This window comes from Terrapene carolina, unplaced genomic scaffold (genome assembly GCF_002925995.2).
Source record: "Terrapene carolina triunguis isolate 2854851 unplaced genomic scaffold, T_m_triunguis-2.0 Scaffold629, whole genome shotgun sequence".
Taxonomy (NCBI): Eukaryota; Metazoa; Chordata; order Testudines; family Emydidae; genus Terrapene; species Terrapene triunguis.
Window position 1 is genome coordinate 18,370,243 of NW_020664980.1, and position 12,894 is coordinate 18,383,136.

Sequence of the window (12,894 nt, forward strand, 5' to 3'; positions counted from 1 at the left end):
TGGAATCACTCAGAACCAAGCTTTGTACACTGTCTTGCCCCACGGCGGAGGAGGAGAGATTATTTACTTTCAATCATACGGGTCGAGAGCTCCTTTGCGTCCTCACACCAGCCCCCTGGCATCCCGGGGACAGTCAGCTTTGCTGTCATACCCAAGTAACCCAGCCCATTCTGGGCTCCAGGTGCCCAGTCCCTACAGCTGTGGCAGCTGCTTTCAAGTCCAGGCACCGGCCCGTTTGTGTGTCACTCTCGTTTGGACGGGCCAGCTCGGCCTGGCGGGAGGGGAAGTGGTGACGTGGTATCAATGGACAGCCAGGGACGCCGTGTTCATAGGCTGGGGGCAAAGGAAGACTCCCCCCAGTGCAGCCCCAAATTGAGGCAGCTGATACTCCTGCTGAGGACCAAGCAAGGTCGGCAGATTGTTGGTCTGCCGCACAGGGGCATGAAGGCACCACAGACCCTGGCCAGAGGGTCCCGGTGGTCTCCTGTGCACCAACAAGGAGATGGACAGCCGCTGCAGCTGCTGGGTCTGGGCGGGTTTGGGAGGAATGTGGGGAGCGAGTTGGGTGCGTGGGGGGAGGGAAGGTTAAAAATCACAGAAGTAAAGAATTTGGCTGAGTTTACTTTATTGAACATCAGCTGTAGAGTCAGCGATGGTGGCAGGGGCAGAGTCCGTGTCTCCATGTGGGGATCTGCTGGCGGAAACTAAAAGCAGAAAGGATCCAGCTCCACCTCAGCCCTCAGCACCATCGAGGATTCAGCATTTTCCTTCTTGCTTAAAGCAAAGACTTCCAAGGTTTTCCCTAGAAGGAAAGACAGAGACACAGAACTCAGGGCTGCAACCTTATGGGCAACGAGGGCAAAGCTTCGGTCAAGGCCCCATTATGTCAAATTAACCAGAGCTTATTCGCTGACAGGAAAAATTAGACTGAGGAAGTTGACCCAGCCTGTAGGAGGTAAAGACAGATGGGTACAGGCAGGGGCTACAGTGACATGACAATTGTGTTTTAGTTTTTATGAATGGGCCATTTATTCCTGTACTCACCAGACTGCTTTGCAAAAGAAGCATTTGTTGCTGTATGTTTTGTTATCAGTGCCACAGATCGGGTGTAAGTCCTTGGTGCAGACAGAAGGTGGCTTCTTGTACTCACTGCAGAAACCCTGTGGCTGATGTTATTAATTAATGATTATTATTATTATTAATGCCATTCTCTGTATTACATGAGGGCCCTGCTGGTGTCCCCTGGTGCTGGGTGTGCTCTGTCCCTGCCTCTAACCTGCCCCTCAGCTCTGACGAACTGATTTCCCAATTCCCCTCTTGCTGCCAGCAGGAGCTAAGAAAGGGCAACCACACTGCCCGTCTCCCTGGTCCCCGAGACTCTTCCCAACCCGCATCACAAGGAGTGTGAGCGAAGGGGCGTCTGCGCAGGCAGCTGATGCTCAAATATAAAACTCCTCATGCTCTTGTGATACCGTCCCCTCCCCCTTCTGTCTCTGAGTTGCTTCCGGTGCCTCCCTGAGGCCCATCACAGACAGTGTCCTGTCCAGTAAAGGATGGAATCCATCACTCGGACCACATGGCATCTCAGCCCCAGGGATTCACTCTCCCCTCAAGCCAGCTCCCAATTTACTCCTGAGTCCTAGCATGTTTCTAACCCAGAGATCATGGGCTCCTTGATGTTACAAACCAGGGGGAGGGAACAATTAATTAACAGTGAGAGTTGGACTCACCTTACCATCCTGACCAGTAGCATCTGGAACAAAGACACAGACACAAATGACACAATGAAGGGAAATGCTGGCGGGAAAGTCACTTAAGAACATTCATCTCTGTAGGACAATGCATGCAGCTTCCTCACTGGCAAATGTCACCATGGGAAGGTTCCCTACACTAACCCCAGCTGTACCATAATGTAACTCCATGACCCTCACCAGCAGGTCCACAGCAGTGTGTGTGAGATGAGAATCAGCCCCCGGTGGGAATGGAGATTTACAATCAGGCTAGAAAACCACAAAGGAATGTCTGATGGAAGCATGGAGACAAATGCGCCCGCAGTCAGACCCGTAAATACTATCATCATTGCCCAGGATTAACTGCAGGCGCGATTGTTTGCAGCGCCCAGAGTGGAGTTTGGTTAAAAGCCCATAATGGCCCCTCAGTAACATCTTTCCAAAGGAAATGGCTGTTTCTGCCATGAGCCACTTCCCCTGCTTATGACACCCAAACGTCCATAGCTGTGCTCAGCTGGTTTTGAACAGTCGAGCCCCTGCTGAAGGTTAGAGGGTCAGACACAGAGCTCTGTACAGGCTGCAGCAAAAGTTACTCACCCTGAAAGCTGAAGAAGAGCCCCAGAGCGAGGAACACAACGACAGCTGCTGTCTTCATGGTGGACGTGGTTCGTGGGTCTGAGGGAGTCTGATAGTGCTGAGCTCTGAAGATGCTCTCCCAATGCAGCCCAAGGGAGGAGATCTCATATATATAGACAAGAGGTTGGGCTCTCCAATTGGATTATGAAATCCCTGTCGAAATGGTCACTGATTCTATAAACCACTACAATGAATGGTCATTCCCTATTCCTATTCATGATGGCTCATTGATCATCTAAGTCAGATGTACATTTTGCTCCCTGATTAGTTGGCTAAAACTTTTCCAGCTGGAAGGTCAGGTGTGCCGAACAACAAATAACAAATACTCTTGTTCATGCATGACAATCCTTCTTGTCAGATGAGCCCAGTGTTGGCATGAAGAACGTTCCCCATCCCTAATGCAAATAAACCTCACAATACAGGACGCTCATAAGTGGCGGCTACGAAAACACTTTGGGGATTGCAATAAATATTCGTGAGGAAAGTTACATTGTTCTCACACGCATGGCTAATTCTACCGAAATGGTAAATCTTAGTACACCATTGTAGAGAGGAGAGATAATTTACATTTGGCCTATGTGTCCGTGCACTGTTGCTTGCTCAGAACAGCTGCTTTGCATCACTCACGCTAGACTATGCTATCATGCCCCAGTAACCCAGCACATTCCAGGGTCTGCGTGTCCTGTTCCTAACACACCGGCGGCTGCTTTAGTGTTCAAGCACCTGCCAGCCTGTTTGTAACAGGTCTTGGGACACTCGAGCTCAGGCAGGAGGGAGCAGATGTTTGGCGGATAAAGGTGTCTGCGCAGATGTGACAGACGTAGACTTTCTACTTAGTACCTCACAACATGCTGACTAAAAACATTATAGATTATCATTATACAGTTAGCATGATACAATATCACTAGGGCACATGTTAAATGGATTATTAACTGCCTATTTCATAGGCCTCAACAAGTAGTTGTTAAGAGGAAATAATCAGTGAATGAGGGTGGTTCTAGTGAGGTTCTGCATGGATCAGTGCTAGGTGTGGCAGTCTTCGACTTTTTTCATCACTGCTCTGGAAGTGAAAAATAAAGAGCTGCTGATACAATTTGTGGATGACACTTCGGTTGCATCCGAAGAAGTGAGGTTTTTACCCACGAAAGCTTATGCCCAAATATATCTGTTAGTCTTTAAGGTGCCACCAGACTCCTTGTTGTTTTTGTAGATACAGACTAACATGGCTACCCCCTGCTACTTGACAAAGGTTGGAGGAGTGGCATCTAATGATGAGGGCAGGGCCATCAAACAGAACGATATGGATTGCTCTGTAAGATGTTCTGTAACATACAAAATAGGTTTTAATACAGCCAATGAAAAGTTATCCATTTGGGTCTACAGGCTGCAGGCTGGCCCTATAGAATAGGGGACAGTCTCCTGGAAAGCAGAGACTGTGAAACGGAGCTAGGGTTCATCGTGGGCAAGCAACTGAATGTGAGCTCCCGGTGTAGCGAAAATGGCTAATGCGATCCTTTGACTGTAGAAGCAAGGCAGTGTAGGAGTCAGGAGGTGATTTTACCGCTGTACATGACAGAGCGAACAGGGAAGTTTGAGAGGGGGAGAAGGAGATCCCCCTGCTGAACGAAGAAAGTGCGAGGACTAACTTTGGGGTGAGTGAGTTTGTTTGGCTGTTTGTGTTTTTCTTTCAGGTTACTTCAGGTATTTTCAGTTATTTCAGTTACTGGGTCAGTTGGGACTGTGTCTCTGGCGACTATTTGAGCCTTTGTTCCCTGGATCATCCTTGATCATCTTTGATCAGCCTTGTGATCACTCTCCCCCTGTGTGATTAACGAGGGGGTAGGGCTGACCTAGGAGAGAGGGCCTTAAAAGCCAGAGGCTAAGCGACCAAGGGGAGCTAGCGAACAGGAGACCGGAAACAAGGGAGTTTGTGGGTGGGAGACGTAATATAATTGTTATGGTTAGGAAGGGCCATATCGCCACTGCCAACGCTGCTCCTGTCTCCTCCATCTGCACCTGTATCCAGACAGAGAACCTAACCATGGATGCCTCTACCCAGATCCTGGTGTGGATTTGCAGAGACTCTGGCCTGCATTTCCCACTCACAGAAAGCTGGGCTGGGGGGGCCATCCAGTGTGAGTGGTGTTTGCTGGTGGAATCTCTCAGGAAGCAGGTGGGAGAGCTACAGGAGGAGCATCCGTGCCCATGAGGAATTCCTCAAGAGTATTCATATGGAGACATCCAAGGCTGAGGAGGCTATCAAGCTACAGAGGACTGCTGTCACACCACCGGGGGAGGAGGATGTGGCTCTGCCCAGGGCCAGCTTTAAGACCTGTGGGGCCCGATTCGAGTACCCGGCGGCGGTTCGGGTCTTCGGCGGCACTTTGGCGGCGGGGGGTCCTCTCCATGTCTTCCGTGGCACTTAAGGACCCCCCGCCGCTGAAATGCCACCAAAGACCCTGGAGCGGACCCCCTCCCCGCCGCTGAAATGCCGCCGGAGTGGACTGCCGCCTGGTGAGCCTAAGGTGCGGGGCCCTCTTACCCGCAGGGCCCGATTCTGGGGAATCGGCCTAAAGCCGGCCCTGCTCTGTCACACGGAAGACACTGGCTGCTGGTTACTTCTGGCAGCAGGCAGTGCTCCATCCGTACTTCCAACCTACCCACCCGTGGTGATGGAAAGCCGTTTTGCTGCCCTGGCAACGAGCGATGAGGAATCACCCCCAAAGGTGGAGGAGGAGAAGCCATGTACCCCCAAGGCTGGGAGGATCACAGCCACCACTTCCAGGAGGAAACGTAGGGTAGGGGTGATTGGTGACTCTCTTCTGAGGGAGACAGAGGCACCCATCTGTTGCCCTGACATGGCATCCCAGGAGGTATGCTGCCTGCCAGGGGCCGTATCCGAAATGTTACGGAGGGTTTATCAAGGATCATCCAGCCCTCTGACTACTACTCCATGCTACGCATCCATGTGGATACTAATGATACTGTGAGGTATGACCCTCAGCAGATCAGAAGTGACTGCAGGGCTCTGGGAGTGAGGGTGAGGGTGAGGGAGTTGGGAGTGCAGGTGGTGGTCTCTTCGATCCTTCCCGTCAAGGCAGAGACAGATGCATCCTGGAGGTGAATGCCTGGCTGCGAGGATGGTGTCACCAGGAGGGCTTTGGCTTCCTTGACCACAGGATGCTGTTCCAGGGAGAAGGATTGCTAAGCAGAGATCGGGTCCACCTATCGAGGAAGGGGAAGAGCAGATTTGGATTCAGACTGGCTAACCTAGTGAGGAGGGCTTTAAACTAGGTTTGAAGGGGGCAGGTGACCAAAGCCCACAGGTAAGTCAAAAACATGGAGACCCAGGAGAAGGTTCGGAATTTGGGTGGGGAACATGGGCTGTTATAGCAGGGATAAAGGAGAGACAAGACAGAACTGGGGGTGGCGGAATCAAATCAGTATCTTAGATGTCTGTACACTAATGCGAGAAGTATGGGGAATAAGCAAGAACTCGAAATGCTAGTAATTAAACACAACTATGACATAGTTGGCATCACAGGGACTTGGTGGGGTAATACGCATGGCTGGAATATTGGTATAGAAGGGTACAGCTTGCTCAGGAAGGACAGGCAGGGAAAAAGGGAAGAGGTAATAATAATATAATATATGGAGATATACCTATCTCCTAGAACTGGAAGGGACCTTGAAAAATCATCAAGTCCAGCCCCCTGCCTTCACTAGCAGGACCAAGTACTGATTTTGCCCCAGATCCCTAAGTGGCCGCCTCAAGGATTGAACTCACAACCCTGGGTTTAGCAGGCCAATGCTCAAACCACTGAGCTATCCCTCCCCCTTATATATTAAAAATGTATACATTTGGACTGAGGTTGAGCTGGAAATCGGAGACAGACTTGTTGAAAGTCTCTGGGTAAGGATAAAAGGGGTAAAAAACCAAGGGAGATGTCATGGTAGGGGTCTACTACAGACCACTGAACCAGGAAGCAGAAGTGGATGAGGCTTTTTTTAAACAACTAACAAAATCATCCAAAGCACAGGACTTGGTGGTGATGGGGGACTTCAACCACTCAGACATCTGTTGGGAAAATAACACAGCAGGGCACAGATTATCCAACGAGTTCTTGGAATGTATTGGAGACAATTGTTTATTTCAGAAGGTGGAGAAAGCTACTGGGGGAGAGGCTGTTCTAGATTTGATTTTGACAAATAGGGAGGAACGGGTTGAGAATTTGAAAGTGGAAGGTAGGTTGGGTGAACGTGATCATGAAATGGTAGAGTTCATGATTCTAAGGAATGGTAGGAGGGAGAACAGCATAATAAAGACAATAGATTTCAAGAACGCAGACTTTAGCAAACTCAGGGAGTTGGTAGGTAAGATCCCACGGGAATCAAGTCTAAGAGGAAAAAAAATTGAAAACAGTTGGCAGTTTTTCAAAGAGATACTATTAAGGGCACAAGAGCAAACTATCCCACTGCATAGGAAAGATAGGAAGTATGGCAAGAGACCACCCTGGCTTAACCAGGAGATCTTCAGTGATCTAAAAATCAAAAAAGAGTCCTACAAAAAGTGGAAACTAGGTCAAATTACAAAGGATGAATATAAACAAATAGATGCAGGGACAAAATTAGAAAGGCCAAGGCACAAAACGGGATCAAACTAGCTAGAGACATAAAGGGTAACAAGAAAACATTCTACAAATACATTAGAAATAAGAGGAAGACCAAGGACAAGGTAGGCCCTTTACTCAATGGGGCAGGGGAGGGAAATAATAACAGAAAATATGGAAATGGCAGAGGTGCTTAATGACTTCTTTGTTTTGGTTTTCACCAAGAAGGTTGGTGGCGATTGGACGTCTAACATAGTGAATCCAGTGAAAATGAGGTAGGATCAGAGGCTAAAATAGGAAAAGAACAAGTTAAAAATTACTTAGACAAGTTAGATGTTTTCAAGTCACCAGGACCTGATGAAATGCATCCTAGAATATTCAAGGAGCTGACTGAGGAGATATCTGATTCTCTTTGAAAAGTCATGGAAGACAGGAGAGATTCCAGAGGACTGGAAAAGGGCAAATCTAGTGCCAATCTATAAAAAGGGAAATAAGGACAACCCAGGGAATTACAGACCAGTCAGCTTAACTTCTGTACCCGGAAAGATAATGGAGCAAATAATTAAGCAATCAATTTGCAAACATCTAGAAGATAATAAGGAGATAAGTAACAGTCAGCATGGATTTGTCAAGACCAGATCATGCCAAACCAACCTGATCGCTTTCTGTGACAGGGTAACAAGCCTTGTGGAGGGGGGGAAGCGGTAGACGTGGTATATCTTGACTTTAGTAGAGCTTTTGATACTGTCTCACATGACCTTCTCATTAACAAACTAGGGAAATGCAACCTAGATGGAGCTACTATAAAGTGGGTGCAAAACTGGTTGGAAAACTGTTCTCAGAGAGTAGTTATCAGTGGTTCGCAGTCATGCTGGAAGGGCATAACGAGTGGGGCCCCGCAGGGATCAGTTCTGGGTCTGGTTCTGCTCAATATCTTCATCAATGATTTAGATAATGGTATAGAGAGTACACTTATAAAGTTTGTGGATGATACCAATCTGGGAGGGGTTGCAAGTGCTTTGGAGGATAGGATTAAAATTCAAAATGATCTGGAAAAATTGGAGAAATGGTCTGAAGTAAATAGGATGAAATTCAAAAAGGACAAATGCAAAGTCCTCCACTTAGGAAGGAACAATCAGTTGCACACATACAAAATGGGCAATGACTGCCTAGGAAGGAGTACTGCGGAAAGGGATCTGGGGGGTCATAGTGTATCACAAGCTAAATATGAGTCAACAGTGTAACGCTGTTGCAAAAAACCCGAACATCATTCTGGTCTGTATTAGCAGACAGAGTTTTTCCGAGAAGTAGTTTTTCCGCTCTACTCTGCGCTGATTAGGCCTCAGCTGGAGTACTGTGTCCAGTTCTGGGTGTCACATTTCAGGAAAGATGTGGAGAAACTGGAGAAAGTCCAGAAAAAAACAACAAAAATGATTGTGGGTCTAGAAAACATGACCTATGAGGGAAGCTTGAAAAAACTGGGTTTGTTTAGTCTGGAAAAGAGAAGACTGAGAGGGGACATGATAATAGTTTTCAAGTACATAAAAGGTTGTTACAAGGAGGAGGGAGAAAAATTGTTCTTCTTAACCTCTGAGGATAGGACAAGAAGCAATGGGATTAAATTGAAGCAAGGGCGGTTTAGGTTGGACATTAGGAAAAACTTACTAACTGTCAAGGTACTTAAGCACTGGAATAAATTGCCTAGGGAGGTTGTGAAATCTCCATCATTGGAGATTTTTAAGAGCAGGTTAGACAAACACCTGTCAGGAATGGTCTAGATAATACCTCGTCCTGCCATGAGTGCAGGGGACTGGACTAGATGACCTCTTGAGGTCCCTGCCAGTCTTACAATTCTATGATTCCTGGGACCAATACTGGAAGATTGACTCCAATTGTGGTGTCCACATTTGGAAAAGGATGTTTAAAAATTGGAGGAGGTGCAGAAAAGAGCCACAAAAATGAGTTAAGAACATAAGAGCGGCCATATGGGTCAGACCAAAGGTCCATCTAGCCCAGTATCCTGTCTTCTGACAGTGGCCAATGCCAGGTACCCCAGAGGGAATGAACAGAACAGGGAATCATCAAGTGATCCATCCCCTGTCGCCTATTCCCAGCTTCTGGCAAACAGAGGCTAGAGACACCATCCCTGCCCATCCTGGCTAATAGCCATTGATGGACCTATCCTCCATGAACTTATCTAATTCTTTTTTGAACCCTGTTATAGTCTTGGCCTTCACAACATCCCCTGGTAAGGAGTTCAACAGGTTGACTGTGCGTTGTGTGACTCGAGCACTGGAGGAAATGCCTGAGCAGTGAGAGACTTAAAGAGGTCGTTCTGTTTAGCTTATCGAAAAGAAGGCAGAGAGGTGACTTGATTGCTGTGTGTAAGTACCCTGAAGGGGAGAGAATACTGGGTATTAAAGGGCTCGTTATGCGATCAGAGAAAGGCAGAACACGAATCAGTGGCTGGAACCAAAGCCATACAAATTCCAATTAGAAATTAGATGGACATTTTTAGCGATGAATGTGACAAACCATTGGAACAAATTCCAAGAAAAAAATGGTGGATTCTCCATCTCTGGAGATCCAGTCTGAGTGACTTTCCGGAAGATGGGGTAACTGGTGAAATGTAATGCCTGCGTTCTACAGCAAGTCAGACTAGATGATGTAATGGCCTTATGCTCTATGAATCTATGGCTCTGTGATGTGGGGCTTGTCACATTTCTGGGGTTAACTGCATCCGTGCATCTCTGCTCCCTCTGGGGTCTACTCAAGGGCACCCCCTTTAGCTCTCTGACCCACGGCCATCACCTTTTCATGCACCTTTTACTCATGGTCTTTGCTCATGAGCTCATGATCTGGTCCATGGAGAACACTCAGGTCTGGAAGTGAGTCAGATACTGGGGTTTGCGTAGGGATTTCTCTAGGAGGACAGGGCATGGCACGAGGTGATATAATAACTTCCAGAAGTGGAGCCATTTAGTGCCTGTGACTGGTTATTGCACTTTGTGTTTTCATTAACTCTGGTCTGTAAGCTGGGGGGAGCCTGTGTGAGACACGGGAGAGCAGAGTCCCTCTTTGGAAAGGGGAAAAAAACACAGAGGTAACGAATTCTGCTGAGTTTGCTTTATTGGACATGCAGGGGGATAGTCAGCGACGCTGTCAGGAGCCCTGGAAATGGAGGATGAGACGAGAACGTGGCTCCATGCGGGGATCTGCTGGTGGGAACTAGAAGCAAATGGGGGTCAGCTCCATATCAGCGCTCGGCACCCCTGAGGATTCAGCATTCTCCATGTCGCGCAAAGCAAAGACTTCCAAGGTTTTCACTAGGGGGAAAGTCAGAGACACAGAATTCGGGGCTGCAACCCTTATGTGCAAGGCCCCATTATGTCACATTAACCAGAGCTTATTCGCTGACAGGAAAAATTGGACTGAGGAAGTTGACCCAGCATCTAGGAGGTAAAACAGATGGGTGCAGGCAGGGGCTTGAATCACACCACAGTTATGTTTTGGTTTTTATTAATGGGCTATTTATTGCTGTAGAATCATAGAATCACAGGACTGGAAGGGACCTCGAGAGGTCATCTAGTCCGGTCCCCTGCCCTCATGATCTAGACTAGTGGTGAGCAACATGCGGCCTATCAGGGTAATCTGATTGCAGGCATTGAGACATTGTGCTGATGTTGACCGTCTGTAGGCACAGCCAGGGCCGGCTCTGGCTTTTTTGCCGCCCCAGGCAAAAAAGCCTCCGGCCGCCCCCCCAGCACGGGGGCGGGGGGCGAGGGCGGCCGGAGCCCTGGGGGGAGGGCGGCGAGCCCCGGCCGGGGCTCCGCTCTCCCCGGCGGCCGGGGGGAGGGCGCCGGGGGGGAGGGCGGCCGGAGCCCTGGGAGGAGGGCGGAGTGCCCAGCCGGGGCTCCGCTCTCCCCGGCGGCGGGAGCCGGAGCGCCGCGCCGTGCCGCCCCCCTCCAGGTGCTGCCCCAAGCACAAGCTAGGTGGGCTGGTGCCTGGAGCCGGCCCTGGGCACAGCCCCCCATAGCTCCCAGTGGCTGTGGTTCGCCGATCCCGGCCAATGCGGGAAGTGGCGGGCTGCAGGGATGTGCTGCCTGCCGCTTCCCGCGGCTCCCATTGGCCAGGATTGGCAAACAGCAGCCACTGGGAGATGTGGGGGGCAATGACAATGTCTTGCCCACTACTGATTTAGACCATCCCTGACAGGGGTTTGTCTAACCTGCTCTTAAAAATCCCCAATGATGGAGATCCCACCACCTCCCTAGGCAATTTATTTGAGTGCTTAACTACTGCCCTTGCTGCAATTTAAGCCCATTGCTTCTTGTCCTATCCTCAGAGGTTAATTAAAACAACTTTTCTCCCTCGTGCTTGTAACAACCTTTTATGTACTTGAAAACTGTTATCATGTCCCCTCTCAGTTGTCTCTTCTCCAGACTAAACAAACCCAATTTTTTCAATTTTCCCTCAGAGGTCTTGTTTTCTAGACCTTTCATCATTTTTGTTGCTCTTCTCCAGACTTTCTCCAGTTTCTCCACTTTTTCCCTGAAAAGTGGCATCCAGAACTGGACACAATACTCCAGTTGAGGCCGTAGCAGCGCAGAGTAGAGCAGAAGAATCACTTCTCGTGTTTTGCTTACAACACTCCTGCTAACACATCCCAGAATGATGTTTGCTTTTTTTGCAACAGCGTTACACTGCTGACTCATATTTAGCTTGTGATCCACTATGACCCCAGATCCCTTTCCGCAGTACTCCTTCCTAGGCAGTCACTGCCCATTGTGTATGTGCGCAACTGATTGTTCCTTCCTAAGTGGAGGACTTTGCATTTGTCCTTATTGAATTTCATCCTATTTACTTACAAGACTGCGCGACAAAAGGCACATTTGTTGCCGTATGTATTGCCATCAGTGCCACAGACCGGGCGGTAGTCCAAGGTGCAGAAAGTTGGAGGACTCTGGTACTCACTGCAGAACCCCTAGAAGTGAAATTCGTATCAGTGTTATTGTCTGTATTGCAGTAGTACCCTGACATTCCCATGGTGCTGGGCGTGCTGTGAACACAGAGGAAGGGACAGTCACACCCTCCCCCCACCCCCAGGCTCACGCTATCTTATCCTGTCCCTTGTCTCTTTCGACTGTGGTTCTGAAGAACTCACTTCCCAATTCCCCTTTCACTGCCTGGAGGAGCTGAGCCCGTCTCCCTGGTCCACGAGACTCTTCCGAACCCGCATCACAAGGTGTCTGAGCAAAGGGGCGTCTGCGCAGGCAGCAGATCCTCAAATATGAAAAATGTCGTGCTCTTGTCATACCGTCCCCTCCCCCTTCTGTCTCTGAGTTGCTTTTTGTGACTCGCCCAGGCCCATCACAGACGGTGTCCTGTCCAATAGCGTATGGAGTCCATCCCTCGGACCACATGGCGTCTCAGCCCCAGGGATTCGCTCTCCCCTCACTAGGGCCCGGGGGAGAGTCTGCTCCCAAATTGACTCATGAGTTCCAGCGTGTTTCTAACCCAGAGCTCCTGGCCTCCATGATGCTACATACCAGGGATCGGGGCAAGTGACAATTGATTCACAGTGAGCGTTAGACTCACCTGATTACCATCGCCGACAGCATCTGGAAGAAAACACAGACACAAACAATACAACTAAGGGAAATGTCAGAGGGAAATCAGTTAACAACATTCATCTTTGCCTAGGACAATGCATGCAGCTTCCTAACCAGCAACTGGGTCATGGAAAGGTTTCCTGCTCCCTCATCGAATTGTTGTGACAAATAGAAACATTGAGTGTAATGCACCGACAGTCTGACCTGAAATACCATCACCAGGACCCACAATTAATTGCAGGTGCGATTGTTTGCAGCGCCCAGAGTGGAGTTTGGTTAAAAGCCCATAATGGCCCCTCAGTAACA

At 49.0% G+C, this 12,894-nt stretch overlaps 1 protein-coding gene across 1 annotated transcript; it reads right to left on the reverse strand.

Moving 5' to 3' along the window:
* Window positions 1–756: 756 nt before the first annotated feature.
* Window positions 757–2,385, reverse strand: LOC113408006 (ovomucoid-like). The gene is made up of 4 exons (XM_026659523.1): window positions 2,328–2,385; window positions 1,731–1,753; window positions 1,045–1,166; window positions 757–802 (listed from the first exon to the last, which is right to left on the reverse strand). Exons 1-4 carry the CDS (start codon window positions 2,383–2,385, stop codon window positions 757–759), a joined length of 249 nt encoding a protein of 82 aa, XP_026515308.1.
* Window positions 2,386–12,894: the final 10,509 nt, after the last annotated feature.

Excerpts from the sequence above, each read along its gene's own strand:
- LOC113408006 (XM_026659523.1), bottom strand. The coding sequence starts at position 2,385 with ATGAAGACAGCAGCTGTCGTTGTGTTCCTCGCTCTGGGGCTCTTCTTC. Across the intron at positions 1,754-2,327 it reads GCTCTTCTTCAGCTTTCAGG|ATGCTACTGGTCAGGATGGT; the intron begins GTGAGTAACTTT and ends TCTTTGTTCCAG. Across the intron at positions 1,167-1,730 it reads CTACTGGTCAGGATGGTAAG|CCACAGGGTTTCTGCAGTGA; the intron begins GTGAGTCCAACT and ends TAATAACATCAG.